This window comes from Haliotis rufescens, unplaced genomic scaffold (assembly GCF_023055435.1).
Source record: "Haliotis rufescens isolate VD_foot unplaced genomic scaffold, xgHalRufe1.0.p SCAF_19, whole genome shotgun sequence".
NCBI lineage: Eukaryota > Metazoa > Mollusca > Gastropoda > Lepetellida > Haliotidae > Haliotis > Haliotis rufescens.
In genome coordinates this window covers 17,950,122-17,973,017 of record NW_025963879.1, presented here as the reverse complement: position 1 = coordinate 17,973,017, position 22,896 = coordinate 17,950,122, and the positions used below count along the sequence as shown (strand labels likewise).

General features: G+C 42.8%; 1 protein-coding gene across 3 annotated transcripts; it reads left to right on the top strand.

The window, feature by feature from the left end:
• The first annotated feature begins 1,388 nt into the window (after positions 1-1,388).
• LOC124137545 (NFX1-type zinc finger-containing protein 1-like) lies at positions 1,389-22,430 on the top strand. 3 transcript variants are annotated; one of them, XR_007221956.1, is made up of 4 exons: positions 1,389-1,506; positions 13,666-13,728; positions 15,286-20,555; positions 20,608-22,430. XR_007221956.1 is itself a non-coding variant. In XM_048398952.1 (4 exons), the coding sequence occupies exons 1-4, from the start codon at positions 1,502-1,504 to the stop codon at positions 20,235-20,237; spliced, it is 4,713 nt and encodes a 1,570-aa protein (XP_048254909.1). In that variant the 5' UTR covers positions 1,389-1,501; the 3' UTR covers positions 20,238-22,430. The 3 variants fall into 3 exon arrangements, 2 of the variants coding, with proteins under 2 accessions (XP_048254909.1, XP_046359849.2); XM_048398952.1 differs by having other exon boundaries at positions 15,286-19,865; positions 20,173-22,430; XM_046503893.2 differs by having other exon boundaries at positions 15,286-22,430.
• Positions 22,431-22,896: the final 466 nt, after the last annotated feature.

Genomic DNA, 22,896 nt, shown 5'->3' with positions numbered 1-22,896 from the left:
CGCCCGAACGCGTCATACCAAAATACGTTAAAAGTTGGTACTTGTTAAACCCCATTTCACCTCACCTGTTTATAGTCCAATCTACCGAAAATCGTTTCATGTTAAAACTATCCAGCAAACACTCCCACATGTTATTATCATTGCCTTCCAAGTATTCAAGGATATCGTCTTCAACAAAATCAGGTAGTGTGCCAGTCCTAGAGTTGAAATCACCTCCGATGATAACATACACATCATCAGATTTAGAAAGCGCATGCAACAGATCATCTTGTAATAGTCTGATGCCGTTTTTACATTGACGTAACGGATTATTATACCAGGCTGAAGACTCCGGGTGAATATATTCACTTGCATATAATAGGTCATTCTTTAAACCACATACACCCTTATCTAGTAAAATAAATATACCACTATCACACACTTTGGTCCACTTTACAAGATGTGCTAAAGTGTTTCTGATTAATACTGTTACTCCACCTGAGAGACGACCCCGAGTTGATATCCGCTCATCATTTGTGTAGATAGTAAAATCCCTGAATAAACCACCCAAATATGTCAACCATGTTTCAGTTATCCCGACTATATCAAAACTGTTAACAAAGGTAATAAATTCACAATCGTCCACCTTGGATTTTAGTCCAGAAACGTTACAGAAGTTAAATTTTATGGACCCAGTCAACAAAGGGGAAATTGTAGGTGAAACTGTATGAAACACCCTACAATCATCTTGGCCCGGGCCACCCCCGATCAATTGTTTGTTGGTTGGTTTGTTTGTTTGTTGTTTTAAGCCGCACTCAGCAATATTCCAGCTATATGATGGCGGTCTGTAAATAATCGAGTCTGGACCAGACAATCCAGTGATTAATATCATGAGCATCGATCCACGCAATTGGGATCGATGACATGCATCAACCAAGTCAGCGAGCCTGACCACTCGATCCCGTTAGTCGCCTCTTGCGACAAGCATAGTCGCCTTTTACCGCAAGCATGGGTTGCTGAAGACCTATTCTACCCCAGATCTACATGGTCTATTGCCGCTGTGAACAGTGTTCAAAGACGTTTCAGATTCATATAAGATAATCCAGCAACATGACACAGATCACAAATGTTTCTTCCCTTGTTCAAACAGACAAGCATACACAAGGTGCTGACAAGTCAAGGACCATAGCCAGGGTGAATTTGGGATTCGAATCTATGATCACCGGATCCTTGCACGCACATTGAATTACAGCGCCTTGGATCACTGGGCCTTGCGTGCTTCCCATAAAGTCTTGTTTGAACACATCCCGGGAATTCTCGCAACCAGCACGTATGAACACTTCACAATTCAAGATATTTCCAGACACGTCATTTCTCAGAAAAGCCATTTCGATACGTGACGTATTTTATCAGTAGCAGTATAAATTGACCGTGCGTCTTTTTAGAAGCTCATTCAGACTTGGAACATGGTGTCAGTATATTAAATGCAGCACTCGCCTTCCTAATTACCTGGATTTTTCCGATGTCGTAAGTATGCCGTTAATCGTTTATACCGTAAATTATATTATTGAACGAGAAACAGGGTGAGGCATTGAAACAGCCATTGCGCCGTGAAGCCCAGGACAGTACTACGAGAGTAATGCTGTAGAAGTGAAAGCATGAATTAAGTTAAAATTAAACTGATGAATTTCAACTATAAATCAGGTTTATCAGGCGTCTGAATGAATATTTAGCCCCAACGGCTGGGCTGACCTCGTATGTTATTACAAGATAGATGTCTTGCTTGACAACGGTATAAGGATCTATACCGAAACGTCGCTTTTCACAGTATTAAAGAAGTTGTTATCCATAAAAAATTGTGTCTATCTTGTCATCCGTCTACTTCTAAGTAATGCCTATCAAACAATTCGTATGTTATTGGAGGGCTCCACTTATAAATACATCATTGTATCCAATATATCGATTTTATACATGCAGGTCAAATCATACAGATGCATTAGGATTGTTAAAGTACAAAAGGATTAGGCACATCAGTGATAAACACATTTCTGAAAATGGAATGCGTAGATACCGTATCGTGGATAGCGCTTTGCATTTCTAGGAAAAGGCCAGTCACGTTCCTTACATGGAAAGAGCTTATAACGACTGTTTACGTAAAGCATTCGTATCATCTATAAATATCACGTACATTTTGTGATCGGCCGTTTCCTTTCTGCAATGTTGAACCCTAACTACCGCGACAAATCTGTTAACATTCAGTGAACGCCCGCCCTTAATTGCACAGCGCACGGAAACCATTGTTAAGACTTTCAATTCAGAAAGTAAACGTCATTTCTAAGAAGTTCCAGAGGCGATCTTCAGAGAAATGCCACCCAGGCAGACGTTATTTTCTCTTTTGTGTGTCTGCAGGACGACGCGCTTTGAACACGGAACAAGTGTCTGTGTGTTGGTTGGGGTAGGGGTGTCTGTGTGTTGGTTGGGGTAGGGGTGTCTGTTTGTTGGTTGGGGTAGGGGTGTCTGTGTGTTGGTTGGGGTAGGGGTGTCTGTGTGTTGGTTGGGGTAGGGGTGTCTGTGTGTTGGTTGGGGTAGGGGTGTCTGTGTGTTGGTTGGGGTAGGGGTGTCTGTGTGTTGGTTGGGGTAGGGGTGTCTGTGTGTTGGTTGGTGTAGGGTTGTCTGTGTGTTGGTTGGTGTAGGGGTGTCTGTGTGTTGGTTGGGATAGGGGTGTCTGTGTGTTGGTTGGGGTAGGGGTGTCTGTTGGTTGGTTGGGGTAGGGGTGTCTGTGTGTTGGTTGGGGTAGGGGTGTCTGTGTGTTGGTTTGGGTAGGGGTGTCTGTGTGTTGGTTGGGGTAGGGGTGTCTGTGTGTTGGTTTGGGTAGGGGTGTCTGTGTGTTGGTTGGGGTAGGGGTGTCTGTGTGTTGGTTGGGGTAGGGGTGTCTGTGTGTTGGTTGGGGTAGGGGTGTCTGTGTGTTGGTTTGGGTAGGGGTGTCTGTGTGTTGGTTGGGGTAGGGGTGTCTGTGTGTTGGTTGGGGTAGGGGTGTCTGTGTGTTGGTTGGTGTAGGGGTGTCTGTGTGTTGGTTGGGGTAGGGGTGTCTGAGTGTTGGTTGGGGTAGGGGTGTCTGTGTGTTGGTTGGGGTAGGGGTGTCTGTGTGTTGGTTGGGGTAGGGGTAGGGGTGTCTGTGTGTTGGTTAGGGTAGGGGTGTCTGTGTGTTGGTTGGGGTAGGGGTGTCTGTGTGTTGGTTGGGGTAGGGGTGTCTGTGTGTTGGTTGGGGTAGGGGTGTCTTTGTGTTGGTTGGGGTAGGGGTGTCTGTGTGTTGGTTGGGGTAGGGGTGTCTGTGTGTTGGTTGGGGTAGGGGTGTCTGTGTGTTGGTTGGGGTAGGGGTGTCTGTGTGTTGGTTGGGGTAGGGGTGTCTTTGTGTTGGTTGGGGTAGGGGTGTCTGTGTGTTGGTTGGGGTAGGGGTGTCTGTGTGTTGGTTGGGGTAGGGGTGTCTGTGTGTTGGTTGGGGTAGGGGTGTCTGTGTGTTGGTTGGGGTAGGGGTGTCTGTGTGTTGGTTGGGGTAGGGGTAGGGGTGTCTGTGTGTTGGTTAGGGTAGGGGTGTCTGTGTGTTGGTTGGGGTAGGGGTGTCTGTGTGTTGGTTGGGGTAGGGGTGTCTGTGTGTTGGTTGGGGTAGGGGTGTCTTTGTGTTGGTTGGGGTAGGGGTGTCTGTGTGTTGGTTGGGGTAGGGGTGTCTGTGTGTTGGTTGGGGTAGGGGTGTCTGTGTGTTGGTTGGGGTAGGGGTGTCTGTGTGTTGGTTGGGGTAGGGGTGTCTGTGGGCATGGAACATTTTGATATATACAGTCTGTTCTAAAAAATGCTGGAAATGTGGTTTAACCCAAAAAATGAATTTCGCAGCCAAAAAAATGCAGTTTCCGGTATCCGGATCCCTTTCGGATACCCCCGGACACCTACCCAAAACGCATCCGGGTATCCGGTGGCAGATACCTTGCCGGGTACCAGATCCGTGGTATCCGGCATTGGACACCAGTACCTCACCGGGAAGCATGCCTCCTGGAATCCGGGTATCCGACACCGGATACCTCAATCTGGGTGTCAAAAGATCCGGCACTGGATACCCCATCGGATACCCCTTCTGAGCTTAAAAAAATGGCACAGATTGGGGGGTGTATTCTGTTCAATAAAGTGTGAAGCACCTAAAAATATATTTGAAACTAACCAAGAAATTTGAACATTGCTGAAGGTATCCGGAAGGTATCCGGCAAGTATTCGGATGCAATTTTTCGAAATGTCTTTTTTTTCTAGTAAATTGTTTTAGCCTGGGCATATCAGATAGCTGTAGTGATATTCTGTTTTATTTTAGTTGTAAATATCCCCTTAAAGTTGAAATCTTATAAGCATGTGCTTTTGGTGAAAACATTTTTTAATTTCATATATATTTCACTTTAGATCATTGAACATGCTGAGAGTTCTGAAAATAACTAGCAAGAAGTACTGTTTCAGTTTAGTTTAAATCTCTATTTCTGTACGTGAGGCCAGTGGCCCATACAAAAGAAGAACATTGTATTACAGCAATATAGCAAAGACATCAGGTTGGCACACGTAATGAATAAAGACTTTATTAGAGATAAGAGTTACAAAGGACTAAAGAACATTTCAGGGCCGGGTGATACTGTTCTCCAAGACTTTGATAAACTGGACAAATCATGACAAAATGAAACTCATCCTCAAGGTTATGTAAATCACAGAGAACACATAAATGCCAACTCTCAATAACACCAATGTTATCTTTCTTGTTACACCTGTACAGATTTTGTCAACTCGCGACGATATAAGCAAAAAAATGTGTGTGGTTATACAGACTGTCTAACTAAAATAAATTATGTAATAGCATGGAGTAGAGGTGAGGTGAAATGGGGTTTAACGTCGCGTCCAAGATTATTGCACTTAAATAGCAACGCGCGCACGTGTGTGTGTGTGTGCGCGCGCGCACTAATCCTAGTACTAGTCCTAGTTTCCTAGTCCTACTTTGTACTAGTACTTTGTACTCTGTACTAGTACTTTGTACTAGTACGTTGTTCTAGTCCACTAGCACACTGAGATACCATGCCGCAGTTTAACATGAATACCCCACTCAGACACAGTATACTGACTCCGAGCCGACCAGTCCTTGTTTTAGCCCCTTAATGCCGAGCGCCAGACAGGGTAACAACAAGAACCTTCTTTAAACGTCTTTTGGTATCGAACCCCGGGCCTTAGAGATACGTGTGGTTTGGGAATAAATCCTCTTTGAAAGGTAGCTGATCATGAGTCAGTAACATTGCTAGCTGTCGTCTAAATGTGAAATAAAATAAAATAAAATAGAAAAATTGATTTTTGCAATATATCCGATTTCACATCGAGATGTTATCGTCACAATCATGGTTGAAAGATTTCATCATTCGTGGCCAGTCATGGTTTTTCATAACAGCAACAACAAACAACAACATTTATGTGTAAAGGGAAAACCGAAACGTGACAAGTATAAACTAGAAATGTATTAACTTACGACAATTAAGAATATTATCGCAATTGAGCCACGTTGCGTGATATGAATCATAAACATATAGATTATTATATGTACATAGTGTAAAGTTTCGTTGAACTACTAGCAGTGAGAGTAGCTATGACAACTAGACCATCACGTCTTTGTTGTAGAGACGAGTCACCGTTACAGCCGATCGATCATCAAAATCAATTGGATAGCGTCATTTTGCTATTTTCAATGTCTTGTTCAGCGAATCCAGATCACAGCTAGCTAAAACTGACAAGCAAAATATTCACTTCAGCCCGTCATGTTTCAAACAAGACACTGGCTTCAAGTAAAAAGTAACCAGTAGCAGGAGGTGAATAAACCTTAATAAAAAAATGAGGTAAATTGAAAACTTGAGAGAGGGGTCACAATAGTTTTTGTTTGGATATTGAATAGATAATAACAATGCAAGGCAAAGCACAAGGGGTGAAGAAACGGTTCTCACTACCTCCTTTTATGGTTAATGTTAATTGTGGTTCAAGTGTATTACCGATGGGACCACAATATAAGAGTATATAAGGCTGTATATTTTACATTTGCTGGTGGGCAGGAACAAAAAGGTTAGGCCTTGTTTGGTAGCTGCATTTCAGTTAAGAAAAGAATACACACTTGCTTGAAAACACCCTTGGTGACGTTGTACAAGCAACCTTAACACTACGGTGTAGGTTTGTGTTACGGTATGAGAGGTACGATGACCTAAGCGTTAAGATCATTTTGTACAAAGGCACACTGATCTCTGTAAACCGAGACGTCTTTCACCTGCAGCTTTAACACCAGCTCAAGGTAGCCTTCACCCGGATCCTTCAGTGAATGCCCCTTTGAGATACTGTGATTTGATATGTTTCTTTGTTGTGTAGCGCAGCAATATAAAGCTGATTACGTTTCAACAATTGCATGTTGTGATTTTTGGATTGTGAAAGCTAGCACGAGTGGAGCAGTTTATTGCAGCATTTGTGAAACTCTCCTGGGGAGGTATAGGTTACAGTATTAATTCGCGTTTGAATACCCTTTTCCAGACATGCAGTCCCAGTCAGTACCTATTCATTATTTAAAAGATCTAGGCTGTAATATTTCAAGTTTGAACGTGTGAATTTGTGTCCCGAACCGGCATTGATCGTCGTTTGTACCGTATGGAGAAATTATGCATTATAAAAATATATAGGATATGTTATATTCCCAGTTTGCACAGATGAATTGGTCATTGAAGTCGCCTCCCTGGCCTTATGGTAGAGTGCCCGCCCGGAGAGCGGAAGGTCCGGGGTTCGATCCCATGCGCGTCATACCAAAAGACGTTAAAAGATGATACTTGTTGTTACCCTGCTTGGTGCTCAGCATTAATGGGCTAGCAAGGACTGGTCGGTTCAGAGTCAGTATACTGTGTCTGAATGGGGTTTTCATGTTAAACTGCGGCATGGTATCTCAGTGGGCTAGCTCTATAAAATGCATTAGCCCGGAGTATTACAAGCAGCCACACACACACACGAACATGCACGTCGCCATATAAGTGCAAAAATGTTGGACGCGACGTTAAACCCCATTTCACTTCAACTCACCTTATAAAAAACATATAGTGTGTAATTTTCCAAGTATATACAGATAAACTTACCTCGCTTATACTTTCATGATAAAATATTATCCTGAGCATCTGCTGCCTGATACATGGATACCTGCGACACACGGTAAAAATATACAGTGATGATGTAGCTCTATTCCACATACTTATAGTGTTACATATGGAACAAAATTGGTCGCTAACGTCTATAACACCCTTGATATCTGTTGATCAAAGGTTTGTGGCGGCGTATTTCTATGGCTTTTGAATGTTTTGTTTTTGTGTAGTCCTGATGTTAGGCTGAGAAAAGTTGGACTTTGTCAAACTGAATTGGATGGCTAGGGATCTTGTCGGAGGATGGGTTACGGCCATTAGTTTTAGGATATTTAAGATGGTGTCGTTGCCTGCTTGGTCGGTAAGTAAGTGAGTGAGTGAGTAAGCTTTTACGCCACTTTTAGCAATATTCCAGCAATATCACGGCGGGGGACACCAGAAATGGGTTTCACACATTGTGCCCATGTCGGGAATCGAACCCGGGTCTTCGGCGTGACGAATGAACGCTTTAACCACTAGGCTTCCCGACCGCCCCGGTCGGTAAGTAGTGTGCTAATTTGTGTAGGTGATAGTGTGGTGGATATAGTCTTGTTGACTTGCTAGGGTACAGGTTGAGATTGGTGAAGACTTGCGGCAGATGCTAAAGTTCATGGTCAAGGTCAAGGTTACTTGAGCAGACGTTAATGGCTCGCTTTGTCAGTGAAGAGATGATGCCGGTGGTGCGCGCGCAACTAAGATGGCGGCATGTCCGGTTCCGGTGGCGTGCGCCTCCAAGATGTCCGGTTCCGGGAAGCGTGAGCACCTCCAAGAGGACGGAACATTCCGTTCCGGGGAGGAGGCCATAAGAAGCGCACGTAAAATCTTCCTCTTTCATTTTTTTTCTATTTTTTTAAAAAAAAGTGGTGGTGGTGGAGGGAGGGGGTGGTGTTGGTGGTTGTGGTGGTGGAGAGGGTCATCAAAGCAATGGATGAAAGCGTTCTTTCGGGGGAGATGGATGGCCCTGAAAAGGTCCGTTGGAAAACAAACTCGAAACTGGAAACGGCAGGGAACTGTAGAAAAACTGGAACACTGGAACACTGGAAACTGGAAACGATTGGAAACTTGAAAAAACAGTGGAGCAGCATGTGCCATGCGTTAGTCACTTTGCTCAGATGATCTATCTTCTTTTTCTTCTTCCTCCTCTTCCTCAGACTGATGACGTCGTCGGCGCTTTGAAGAGTGCTTTCTTGAGGGGCTTCTGTCCCGTTTTCTTTTGCCTAGACGTGGTGTGACGTCCGCATTGAGTTGTACAATGCATTCTTTTAGGGCACGGATCTCGATATGCATGGCTTCTATGAGATGAAGCACTTGTGTCACTTGTGTCACTGATGTCGACATCGACGGCGCTGCTGAAGTCTTCTGCAGCGAAATGGCCCATGACTTGGCAGTTGTAACATGGGCCCTGGGAAGTCTTCTGCTTTTCTTCACTGCTTATCTTTGGACAGACAGAGTAGCGGTGACCTTGAGTGTGGCAGTCGGTACATGTCACTTCAGGGCAGAACGGGTAACTGTGACTGTCGGTCTGGCACTTCATACAGTTGTATCTAGACGACATGGTTGATATCATAGAATGCAGTGTATGTGAGTTCGCTCTTGTTTTATAGGAAAGGGACTGGCACCTTGCTTTCTGATTGGTACAACACGCAGCGCCCCGATTGGTTCGTTCCGGTGCCTCGTCTGCACTTCGGTTTTCGAAACGGACCAACCTTTGTGTTACTTTTCCATAGGGTCAGGCTTGTAGCATGAGAGAGAAAGCACAACCTAGTTTCGACCAATCAGAAGGTCGCTCAGGGCAAAGGCGGTCTCTGATTGGTCAAAAACCCAGCCTTGTGATTGGTCAGATTTCGATCCGTTTTTTTCTGTAGGTATCCATGTCAATTCGATCCGTTGTGACACCCCAATGGTATGAAATAAGAAAAATGATCTCGTCGTCTCTGTACCCAAAGGGGAGTGTGTCTACAGGGCGCATTCCCGTGCCGAGGTCCTTTACGAATGATCTGATGAGGGTAATCCAAGCTGATTTTCTTTCCCTCCTTTCCAGGCCATTGTCCCAGTATCAGTCCTTTCATGGTGTCAAATTTGAGGTGTTGGTTTCTGTAATTCAAGGTGAACCCTGCTCGTTCCTTCGGGTCTGGGGTTCATTAACTCATAGCCATACTTTTCATAGTCCAGTTCGTCTGTAATCTCACCCAACGAATGGCCCAGCTCTCGATTCGTGTCGTGGGGTTGATGAATGTAAATGATGCTGTCCGTGTCAAAGTTTAAGACCCTGCGACCCACCAGGACAAGGGTCTCGTACAACTTGACAGGTGCTTGTGCGGTGACCCAAGCAGCTATGGCGACATTGAAATGAGAATGAGGGGTTTGGAATTCTTCCTTGTGGGTATAGGTCACTTCCACCATGTGTTTGTTGACGACGGTGACGTCCTCGATGGTATTTCGTTCATCTCTCCACAAGACAAAGTACTGCGCAGGATCGTTCATATAGACGTTCTGACTATAGTCTAACTTTTGTCCGAACATTCCCCAGAGCGAATTAAGAAAGAGCTTGGCAAAAGTGCAAAGTCCTGAGTTCTTCTCGATGCAGTCCTTGTCCAACCGAATGCTTTCTTTGTCATAGATCTCCTGGATGTAAGCGTCGTGATCGGTACATCCCTCGGGGTATCCGCTGGCTTCGAGCTTCTCCTTGAAATGAGGTGTCGAAATGCCAAACGTCAAAGATCTGAAGCACCTTGTAGCCATTCTTCTTCATGGCTTCATGGAGTTCTACGGTGGCGTACGTGAATACCCAAGACCTCTCTTCGTCCGTGTGCTTCGTCAGGGTGAGTCTGACCGGGTATTGGCACACGTGTAGTACAAAGGACAGAGCAGTTTACCACCCGATCTGTAGGGTAGTAGCAGATGGTAGAATCGTTTCGGGGGTAGGACACGACATTGGATAAGTCCTTTCAGCTCAAACAACGTGTCCACAGGTGGTTGATGGAGAAGGGTCGGGTGTCCCGTTGGAAGCGCTCCGGTCTTACAAATGTAAGGATAAAGTGAACAGGTATCGATATATTTGATGGTTTCACCTTCTTGGGCTTCGTAGCATAATCGAGTGGCACTGGTTCGTCTTCCATAGAAGGCGTCGTGAGGGTTGAGCGGACCAGGTAAGTGGATACAGTGGTGTCCCTGCAAGGAAGCACGCAAAGCAGAGTCCTCCTGTTGCCTTTTTTTAAACTCGCATTTCCACAGGGTGACGACCCGTTTCACCTCAGGGTCATGGGTTCAAGAGACTCAGGCGGTAGTGGGTGTCGTTATACCGTGCTCCCATGGACATGCCCAGGACGGGATGAGGTTCTCCACATTTGGTCTTGTGACATTTCTGACACCCATGCCAGAAACAGCCCAGGAATTTGTAGATAGTGCTTGCCGCTGGATCGTAGCCATCCACAATGTACCGACCGATGTTTACCCTCTCCACACGTGAACTCTTTTTCACCTCCATTCCTGGTGTGCTGGAGGTGCAGATCGGGGTCAGTCTCCATGAGATATCTTAACCAGTTCATACAGGCCTGGGAATAGTTTCTCTTGGGTTGGTAGCCTTGAGGTGGAAGAATGGCTATGGTATCGGGTTTCAGATCGTGTTTTCAGAACGCAGCGGCTGTCATCACCTCTACAAAGGGATCCATGCGAACCATCCTGATGGCGTTCTGTTGGAAGTCAGCGCATCCAGGTCTCAAAATGTCGACATCACTCTGACAGTAGACTAAGAGGAGGAAGGCTGTGCATTCCGTGGGAGAAATGCCATTGGGATCGTACATGACGGCTGGTGGATAGGGACCTCTGTAGGTCTGGTTGGCTTCGGTATTGAAAAAGTGTGGAAAATACCCTTTCTTCAGTTCATTCAGTCCAAAGGTCTTTAGAAATGCTTTCAGCGGGTACGGTATGAAATTCAAACTGTTCCACGAAACACAATCATCCCAGGGTCACCTGTTTAATCTGTTGTCCATTCCGAATCTTGGTGGGGAGTTTCACCAGATGTGGGTACAGACCCTTCAGGATCAAGTGTAGATCATAGGTTATGTGCTATCACATAAATGAGCTCCTCCTTCTTGATGGTGGTGTTCTTCTTCTTCGTCTTTGTCTTCTTCGTCTCCTTCTCCTCCTACTCCAACAGGGTGGGCACATCAACCTCAATTGCATCCTCTCCCTTCCCCTCCACCTCCTCCTCCTGGGGTGATGGACGTCACTGACGTTTTGTTGGTAAATGAGTTTAGAGGGTTCCATCCTGTTTTCTTTTGCATGTGCTGCCCTCCTCCTCCTCTTGGTTCTTCTTCTTCTTGGGTTTTTCGGCCAGGTGGGATGTGCTCCCCCGTGCTCCCCCGTGTCTTGCATGCATTCAAAATCATAAAAGACGTATTTGATGTTGTCTTGTCGGTTTGGGCTGTAGCCTTCTTCCTCTTCCCCCTCCTCCTCCTCTTCCTCTCCTTCTTCCTAGCCCTCCTCTTCACCGTGGGCTTCACGGAGGGGAGTCATGTAACAGCGATGGTCTGGGGTCATGGCTTCTCAACACACTAAGCAGTGACGTTTTTCACCTGAGCACTCGTGATGAGCCTTGGGGATCTCCAAGACGCAAACCAACTGAAAACAGGTCAGGCACCTGTGAATCGATTGACAGGCACTGGGTTTTCCCTCTGACGTTGAGTGAAGATGTTGGGTGTAACACTGTTGATTTGGGAACCAGCGTTTGACATGTCAAGCAAGGAATCCCGTGCTCTTCCTTGGGCCCGCAATAGCTGGAGTGGAGGCAATGGTGGCAGTGGTATTGCTTGGTGCAGGGATGTTTTTCGGGATGATCGTAACGGTGGTTGCAGAGTTCGCAGTAATGTTTAGAAGCATAAAAAGCTGGAATGGAAGTGATCACATCGTAGTGGTGATCATGATGGAATAAATGTAACACGGTGGCATTGGGTGGAGCCTCATCACACTTGTACATCAATCTCTGGTCCACCTCTTGACTGTAGACTTTCAGTTGGTAATTGATGTGGACCAAGGTGCGTCCCACACGTGCATGGTCGTCCAGGCCCCGACACGGACCTTCAGGAATGACAAGGCACCGAAACAAGTCCTGTGCCTGTATGCCTTGAACATCTCCACCTCGATCTGTTCTCTTAATTCTCTTTCTCTGGGTTTCCCATTCTTGGGTCAGAGGGTTGGGCTTCTGGGCATAATGCTGTGCCACCACAAGGGCCCTTGCCAAACAGGATTGATCTTCATTCTTTATCCGTACAACACCCTTTTTACATTTTAAAAATGCTTCAAGTCCAACACGGCCACTGCCTGATCCTAGCCTGTCGGGATCTGCTACGTGTACTAATGAAGATGATGATGAAGATAATGAATTCCCATGAAGATCTTCAAAGCGACGAAAGGGAATCCGTATGGGAGTGTTCAAAGCGGGGTGGTGGTTTCCTAGACCAATATAATCCCCCTTCTGGCCTGACATCTGTTGATAAAGTCATCGATCACCCTGTTAAATAAAGACGGTAGATGTATGGGATTGCGGTCTGGTGGTACGGTTTCCAAGAAGTCTGGGTTGAATGTCAAACGATACGTATGGTTAGCGGTTCTTAACCGTCTTGATCGTGTCATGTCTTTCCTCTCCAAACGGTATGCATCATTCTGCTTGCTCATCATGATGGTGATGAGTGCCTGATGAACGTCTGATCTCCTTGATTTATAGACAAACCTTCCCCAAAACAGGATCGAAACCTGACCTATCAGAGGGTTGGCTTTTTGACCAATCAGAAGACAGCACTGACCAATCAGAAGACAGCACCCGAACCGAGTTGTGCTTTCTCTCCCATGGAAAAGAAACACAAGGGTAGGGTCGTTTTGGAAAACCGCGGTGCAGGCCAGGCACTGGAATGGACCAGTCAGTGCGCCTCGTTTTGGACCAATCAACGTGCAGCGATTTTCGATCCGGCCCCTCTCCTATAAAACAGGAGAGCAACCATTTGAGTGGGTCAGTGTCACTTGTGAAAAAGAAAATCATCATCATTGCATCGAAATAGCAGAGACAAAGAAGAGCTGTGTGAGGGAGACGTGATGACTGATAGTGCAGATAGGGCACTATTTATATAAATGGGGATGCCAACTTCAAACATAAATGCCTTTTCCCTTAATTTCACATAGATGAGGAAGTCCATCTTTTCACATAGTGTTTTCTAAGTAAAACTTTAGACACTACTTCAGAAAGCCACACAGACACGGCATCAGGAGGAGTTATAGCAAATGTGTATAGAGATCTCACACAATGACATACTGGTGTTTAATACAAACGGAGGAAATCATAAAAGGTCAGGTGAAGTTTGAAGATATATTTGCTAGGGAATGGAATGATTGGTTCTAATGTTCCAACACATAATGCAAACATAATTCGCATTAAACATATACAAATGAAAGGTTTAATCACATCGATCTTTTGATGTTACAGACATCAAAAAGGTGCATGGGGGTGGAGTCAAGGAGGCGGAGGATCTCGAAGAGGAAGAAGAAGGTAAGGCAGAATGTTAGATGTTTCCACTGCTTTGAATGTTGCTTAGCCAGTGGCTCTTCCTTTTTCAACAAAATGAGCTGGATCTGCCTCAATACGCATTTTCATAAGTAATGATGAACCTGAAACATGTCAGAAATCTTGGAACTTGGGTAGTCCTTTTCAGCTCAGACCTTTTTAGCTCCTGGATCACCCTTCCTCTCTTGAACTCCGCTGCCCACCGTATAACAGTGGAAAAGAAAGGCGCATTATCCCCTGAAGTTGACACCATTTTCTTCAACAGAGAATAATTAGCCATGTTGAAGCCTGCAGAAACATGCTGCCTGGTTGTGTGTTGTACTTAATACATGCAAACTGTTGAAGGTGTACAAAATATCTTTCATAGTTTGACTTAGAACATTATTATTATTGAATTAGCTTTTGCAATCGAAGCTTGCCCCGTATAAGGAATTCAACTTCATTCTAAACTTGTACAGTTATTTCTCCCTTTAGTTGGGGGATAAAGATGAAGATGCTTGTTGTCTGAAAGGATTATGAACCTGTTTTTTGTCACTTTGATTTAGAATTGTTTGAGGGTAAACGAAAGTAATACTTTTGAAAAATGGTGGAAGACTGTCAAAATTTTAATTGTTTAGTGATTAAGTCCTCTTTGAAACTGAAAATATCAACTGATCTGTCTGTCAAAAAATGTTTTGATATGCTTATACAAATAGTAAAAGAAATTGGTGTTGATGATGTGGGCATTTAGGATTAAGCATATACTACAAGTCTATGGTTTCAGAACTGTTTTTTGCAAGAACAGATGGTTTATTTTATCAGATGGTTATCATTTAGATCTCACATAGACTAAAAGGTTCCTGTCAGAAACATTGGTATTCTACATTATCAAACATGTGGATACCTGTTGTTTATAACTATTCCAGTGTTGAACTCAAAATCTGCATAGTCAACCATTTGAAACATAGATGTGTCCTGTCGCAGTTTAGATCTGGTTCTCATAAAATATGTATCTAAAAGGGATGATCCTATTGAGTCGGTGAGGCCTTTCACCATTACAAAGACTGAATTCATAATTTCTGTGAATGCAGAAACATCATCCAAAGGAACCAGATTCAGCAATATCTGTCTTGCACCTGAAATGTACCATGATTGGTTGGTTGGTTTGTTGTTTAACGCCGCGGCGGTCTGTAAATAATCGAGTCTGGACTGGGCAATCCAGTGATTGACGTCATGAGCATTGATCCACGCAATTGAGATATGATGACATGCATCAACCAAGTCAGCGAGACCGACCACCCGATCCTGTTAGTAACCTTTTACGACAAGCATCGCTGTCTTTTACAGCAAGAATGGGTTGCTGAAGACCTTTTCTAGCTTGGATCTTCATGTGATGGATATGATGCAAAAGTAATGTTGTAATGGGAATGTTTATCAAATATCACTATTAAGATAGATGACAATAGGCCATGACAACACGTTTCTGTAATGTACTGATATTAAAATAGTACACACACAACAACCCAATAGGCTCCATCAAACGTTTTGTATCTATATTTACAGACACCAAACAAGAGGCTATTATGACATGGACGAATACCGACGTCAAGGGCAAGGAAGGGTAAGAGGAAGAGGACAAAGAAGACAGATTGGGTTCGAACGATTAAGAGATCTCACAGATGAAGACAATGTTGAAAATATAACTTTAGAACTCGCAAGTGATAAAAGTGGTTTTGAGTCAATGTTACATAGTTCTTTTATGCGCATGGATGAAGTCTGTCTTGTCCTTGATGTGGTAGTCAAAATAACCCGTACGCATCAAAAAGAAGGCCTGAAAAAGGTTCTGAAGATGCTATGCACATCTGGTTTTTTGGAAACCCATCTTGTAAGGTTTATCGAACAGCTCCGAACATACTCTGAGATTGAATACAATTGTGACAATGTGTGCGTTATATGTCAGGAAATACTGAAGAAACTCCCAAGGTATGCAGAGGAATGCATTGTTGCTTTACAATTTATTGGGGAAGTGTTCTATGATAGCGGTTTGATCCATGATAACCCTGAACTTGAAGCATATAGAGCAGATTTGGAGGAGACATGTATTCAGCACATGCAGTATGGTTTTGAAAGAGAGGATGAAGAACCACCGAACAACTACAGGGATCTAGAGATGTTTCCCAGCCCCCAGGAGTTGCTGGCAGATGAGAAGCCATTCCTGAGGGAGAACAAAGACAAGGGAGCCTACTCTAACTTAGACACTTACCTTGATGTTCAGTTCCGGTTATTACGGGAGGATTACATCCAACCATTGAGGAAAGGTATACTTGCGTACCAACAATGCAAATTAGACCAAGTTCCAAACAAGGTTGCAGATACATGGTTGTATCACAATGTACACATAATCCGCTCGATTTGCTCTGATGATGTTGACACACGGTTGACATTTGATGTTTCTCGTGTTGGAAGAATTCGATGGCAGTCAACTAAAAGGTTGATCTATGGTTCTCTGGTTTGTCTCTCAAATGACAACTTTGAGACGATGCTCTTTGCAACTGTAACAAACAGAACTGTTCACGATTTATTGAAAGGGAACATAGAGGTTAGGTTTGAGCAAGATTTTGACATTGTACTCAACATATCTCCAACTGACACATTCATTATGGCTGAAACCCCAGCTTACTTTGAAGCCTATAGGCATGTCCTTTCAAAACTGCAACAGATCGAAGACTCCCTTCCATTCCAACAGTATCTTGTTGACTGTGAAACAAACATCCAAGAACCGGAATATATAGATCATAGTGTGCGATACAATATGACTGCTCTTGGAGGATACATGTACAGGGCATATCTTTCATCAGTACCATTACTAGACACAAGAAAATGGCCACCACTGAAGGTTTATGATCTCAATGAGGTTCAGCTACAGGCAGTGAGGATAGCTCTTACGAAGGAACTTGCCATTATTCAAGGCCCACCAGGCACAGGCAAGACATATGTGGGCCTGAAGATCATGGAAGTTCTCTTGGAGAACAAAGCTCAGTGGTCATATCCAGGGTCCAACAATGTGATCCTTGTTGTCTGTTACACAAACCATGCCCTGGATCAGTTCCTTGAAGGAATTCACAAGTTCCATCCATATGGTATCATTCGAGTCGGAGGGCGAAGCAGTAGCAAAATTCTTGAACCTTACAACCTGAAAGAACTACGCAGTGACAGAAGGAGAAAGAAAAAGATGAGAAGGATTGTTCATGACAATTATTGGGAATGTAAAAACCAAATGGCTGCTATCAAAAACACAATTGAGGAGGTAGGCTGTAGGATCGAGGCAAGCATGCTTGGTGTTCTTCATGAAGATGTATTGAGGCCACATATGGAACTTAATCACTTTAGAAGCCTTCTAAAGAAGTTCAGAATGGGTAGACAATCAGCCATTTTAACATGGCTTGAGTTCAGAGACCTACCAGCTAGTACTCGAGCTGAAAAAACATTCCAACGACTCATAGATTATTGGACAAAAGCAGTTCTGGATTATGTCAGTTATCAAGGACCCATCAAAGAGGATTTTTTCGATAATGGTCAGATTCTGTCAATGCCATTTGTTGAGAGAGCTCATATGTACAAATTATGGCTTGAACAGTTTAGATTTAATGTCAATCGGGGAAAAGAAAAAATAGAGACACAGTGTCAAGATGGAACTATGACCAATAGAGGTGGCCATTTCATTCTTCAAAAGTTGACTTCTCAGCTCAAACAGGCAATGATCTCCATACTTCCAGATGCTCTTTTACAGCAGTTTGTTCCAAGGCCTGTATACAAGCTTATCAAGGACACATACTCTGAACACAACGAGGAATACTCAATCAAAGTATGGCTTGGAGCTACACCACTTGTAGCTGTCGATGAAGATGAACTCTATGATGCCATTGAAGAACTGGATGAAATCAAATCAGGACTCTCAAAGGCAGATGAAACAGCAGCTATCATTACCGGACAGAGATTTGTTGATGATGAGGTTGATATTGTTTCAAAGCCATCAGTTCAGATGTCAAAGGCCACAAATAAGTTGGCTCTGAGTTTTCAATCGCTTCATTACACCAAATTACATGAAGGAAACCAGAGTGCCAATGAACAAGTTCAATCTGCACACAAACGAAAGCAGAAGAAACGACTAGAGAAAATTTTAATGGATGCACAACCCATTAATGCACAAATATTGCAATGCAGGGATGTGTGGGATCTGAATATGAATGACCGGGAATCACTGTACAAGACATGGGTGACAAGGTATCAGCTTTATTGCAAATCATCCATCAAAGATAAAGAACAGGAATACAGACAATTAGCAAAGAGGCGGAAGGAAGTCTTGAGGGAAGAGTATAAAGATATTCTCTCTCAAGCAGACATCATTGGAATGACAACTACAGGAGCTGCTAAACATGCAGCTCTTCTTGAAGCTGTAGCGCCTCGTATTGTCGTAGTAGAGGAGGCTGCTGAAGTCCTGGAGTCCCACATAATCACTGCCCTCAACACTGAGTGCCAACACCTCATTCTCATAGGAGACCACCAACAACTCAGACCAAACCCTACCGTCTATGAACTGGCGAGGAAATACCATCTTGACATATCGCTGTTTGAAAGGTTGGTGAAGAATGGGTTACATCATGTGACTTTAGAATTCCAACACAGAATGAGACCGGAGATATCTGTCCTAATGAAACACATTTACCCAACATTGAAGGACCATACCTCTGTTACAAACTTTAACTCTATACGTGGTGTTGACAAGAACGTGTTTTTCCTTTCCCACCAGCACAGGGAACACCATCTGAATGAGACTATGAGTAAGTCAAATGAGCATGAAGCATCTTTCATCATAGCCTTGTGCAAGTACTTTCTGCTCCAGGGCTATGAAGCATCAGACATAACAATACTTGCTGCTTACACAGGACAAATTTCATTAATCAAGAGACTCATGGGAAAGGAGAATGACCTCTTCCTAGATGTGCGTTTGACTTCTGTTGACAATTTTCAAGGAGAAGAATGCAAGATTATCCTTTTGTCATTTGTCCGCAGCAATGAGGAAGGATCTGTTGGATTCTTGAGTATTGACAATAGGATTTGTGTTGCACTCTCACGAGCAAAGGAAGGAATGTTTGCTTTTGGGGATTTTACTCTATTTGCAGAAAAAAGCCCACTGTGGGCCAGTATTGTACAGACGCTACGATCAACAAACTCCATTGGTCCAGTCCTGCTTCTGAGGTGCAGGAACCACCCGGAGATAACAGTGTCAGTCTCATCTGCTAGTGACTTTAACAAGGCTCCCAGAGGCGGATGCACAAAGAGTTGTGGTGTCAGTCTCATGTGTGGTCACAAGTGTGATGAAATTTGTCATGTAAATGACATGGAACATAGAGAGCATAAATGTCAGAAACCATGCAAAAGGCTATGTGACAAATGTGGACAAAGATGTTTGAAGAGATGCTTTCAAAAATGTAAATGCACTAACATGGTAAGAAAGACAATACCTAAATGTGGTCATACAAAAGAAATGCAGTGTGACTCAGATCCTTCACTTTGGAAGTGTAGCAAATTGTGCATGGTGGTTCTGCCATGCAGGCACAGATGCGCTGGTATTTGTGGAGAATGTAAAAATGTACAGTCTGGCCACATGAAGTGCATGAAGCCTTGTGCACGGCATCTTTCCTGTGGTCATTCATGCAGAGGGGTTTGTGGAGACTGTACACGAAATGGCTGCATGGAAAAGTGTGAACAAATCGTCAATGTAAAACTAAAATGTGGACATAATTGTCGTATGCATTGCCGAGACTCAAAGAAAAACTACAAATGCTCTCATAAATGCGAGCAAAATCTGACTTGTGGACACAAGTGCATGCAAAACTGTAGCCAATGCAGTCTTTTGGGTCATGTCAAGAAGTGTGCTGTTACAACGAAAGAGACACTTCCGTGTGGACATGTTATTGAAAGTGAATGCCACAAGTCAACTTTACAGATGAAGTGCATGAAGCCTTGTGCACAACATCTTTCCTGTGGTCATTCATGCAGAGGGGTTTGTGGAGACTGTACACGAAATGGCTGCATGGAAAAGTGTGAACAAATCGTCAATGTAAAACTAAAATGTGGACATAATTGTCGTATGCATTGCCGAGACTCAAAGAAAAACTACAAATGCTCTCGTAAATGCGAGCAAGATCTGACTTGTGGACACAAGTGCATGCAAAACTGTAGCTGTTACAACGAAAGAGACACTTCCATGTGGACACGTTATTGAAAGTGAATGCCACAAGTCAACTTTACAGATGAAGTGCATGAAGCCTTGTGCACGACATCTTTCCTGTGGCCATTCATGCAGAGGGGTTTGTGGAGACTGTACACGAAATGGCTGCATGGAAAAGTGTGAACAAATCGTCAATGTAAAACTAAAATGTGGACATAATTATCGTATGCTTTGTCATTCTACTAAATGGGATTTCAAATGTGTTTGTGACCAAACATAACGTTCAAAGAGTCCAGATGTAGCGCATCGTTTAAGGATGACCGTCTACCCGGTTTGAAAATTGGAATGACATCTTATTTGAAACCACCAGGATACCTATGTTCGTTGTAATGAAATGTCGCCATGAACACTTCTGTGAACACACTCTTTTTTGAGTGCAGTTGTTGAGTGTAAATTATTGCTACTTTAGTTTTTTAACATGACACAAAGCCAACACTCACTATTCAAATATGATAAAATGACACAAAACCCAAGCTGTTCCAATACGATTAGACGAGACATAACCTGACCATCAAAGTGAAAGTCCGAGTTAGAATAGGTCTTCAGCAACCCATGCTTGTCTTCCCTCGTGAAGATTTGAGTTAGAATAGGTCTTCAGCAACCCATGCATGTCATAAGAGCAGACTAACGAGATCGGATGGTCAGGCTCGCTGACTTGGTTGATGTATGTCATTGTATCCAAATTGCGTATATAGTTGCTCTTGATGTCGATCACTGAATTGACTGGTCCGATTCGATTATTTCAGACCACTGTCATATAGCTAGAATATTGCTGAATTATTTATTGCTTGAATATTGTTCGTTAAACAACAAACGAAACCTGACAATCATTATTATGGTGTTATAACATGACACAATTCCTAACAGTAACTATTAATGCGAAAGTAGTAACCTTAAGTAAAAGGTGACTATGCTTGTCGTAAGAGGCGACTAACGGGATCGGGTGGTCTCTGACTTGGTTGATGCATGTCATTGATCCAAATTGCGTGGATCGATGCTCATGACATTAATAACTTAATTGTCTGGTCCAGACTCGATTATTTCCAGACCGCCGTCATATAGATGGAATATTGCTGGGTGCGGCGTTAAACAACCAAGTAACCTTGAACAGTATTTACGAAACAGGACGTCCTACCGTAGCCTTTCAGATGATTAAAGTTATTTTGAGGATTATATCACGCGAAAAAAGTATTCTGGCTTTGGATGTCTTAGGGTAGCATAGTTTATCAACTACATTACAAGTTTAACATGAAAGCAGGAACGTTTGTATGGTTAAAAACATGACCTGATGAAGGTGCAAGAAATTGTTCCTGAAATATCCCGATAAACAATAACGAAATTGCTATCGATGAAAAGCTCCAACTCTTGTTCGTGACATCAGTTAAGTTGAGTTCAAAGATGTTAAACATTCTTTTTACCACTATTTTGCCTTTTACACCCAGCTGAATCTGTTTCAGCAGATAATGGAGGCTGAAATATTTGAAATATTTCACGTTTGAAATATAGGTCAATTTCATATTGCGGTGTAGTGAATGGAATGGATAGTAGCAGTTGGTAAATAAGCTGCTGTGTATATTTTGTACATGCATCCCCAAAGACAAAACGCTTTCTTCATCTCTATATATTTTATATTGGAATATAACTGTTAGTAACATGTTTCTATTTCTTTTTCGCTTATTGGTTAATATTTCGTATTAGGGATTTCTAACTATCACAGGTGTCGTATGTATATCATAAGCATGTTGTTCGATATAAGTAAACCCTGCAGAAGTAGTTGTGATTAAGTGTCAAAGAGAATTCTACATGACAAAATATGTTTGCTTGAAACCATGTTGTAAATATTGTGTGAACAATCAGATCTTACGTTACACAACTGTAAGCCATGTGACCCTTCAAAACAAAGCATCACTTGATTCTGTTTCTGTTCCTTCGTATCATAATTGAATTGAAGTACCTCGTAGACAAGGATCCACAAAAATTGTCATCACAAAAGTAATAATAAATTATGAATACAAATTATAGACAAATTGGTATTGTTTTTTTATTTCACCCATCTTTAATATCTTATTATTGTTATTAATGCTGTGTAATGTATTACAGTTTGATACGTGTATCATATTAAGGTTGTTTGTGTATAACACTGGATGAAAAACAATTCCTGCTTATGTCAAAAGAATTACAAATATATGTAAAACCATCACTGACAATGAAGAACTAGATTCTTCTTAAACTGGTATTATAGGCATGTTCCTTCTTAAAAAGTTACTCATACATTTTGTTTAATCTATGTGTGTATATATTGGTTCCACTTTCCCCTGTTTGTGTGCAACAAGTTGTTGCTGAAACGTTATCAGTTAGATTCACAGTGCTGTATCCTTTAAATGGTGTTTATCATTAAACAAAATAAAATGACTGCGTTGTTGTTTTCAAAACATATTAAGCTAACCCTAAACTTGAAAAGTTGAAACATAATTCTAAAAAAACAACAACAATACGTTTGAATATAACAAATGACGAGGTACGTTTAATAGAGAAACAAACACTCCATATGTGGAAACAAATCTAAAATGTCTTTATATGTTTTCGCACCTACATGTTACTACAGTTATTTTTCTAAAAAAATATCCGTATATCAAAAAAGGTATTTACTATAAGTACAGTGTACACAATTTAAGCATTTTAGCGAATGTACACGTTTTGTCAGTGTCATCTTCACGGGAATTCGAAATCTCCCATACCAAAGCCACATCATCTTCCAATGTCAGAGGACACGTGACGTCAGATCCACGCCAGGACAAATCTGAGACAATGCAAAAGTCCTATGAGTTATTCAGTCGTACACGTGATATGTTTCAACACATCCTTGGACAAAATAGACA

Bases quoted from the DNA above. Each gene is read 5' to 3' on its own strand.
- LOC124137545 (XM_046503893.2), top strand. The intron at 13,729-15,285 runs GTAAGGCAGAAT...CTATATTTACAG, and splicing joins TCTCGAAGAGGAAGAAGAAG to ACACCAAACAAGAGGCTATT.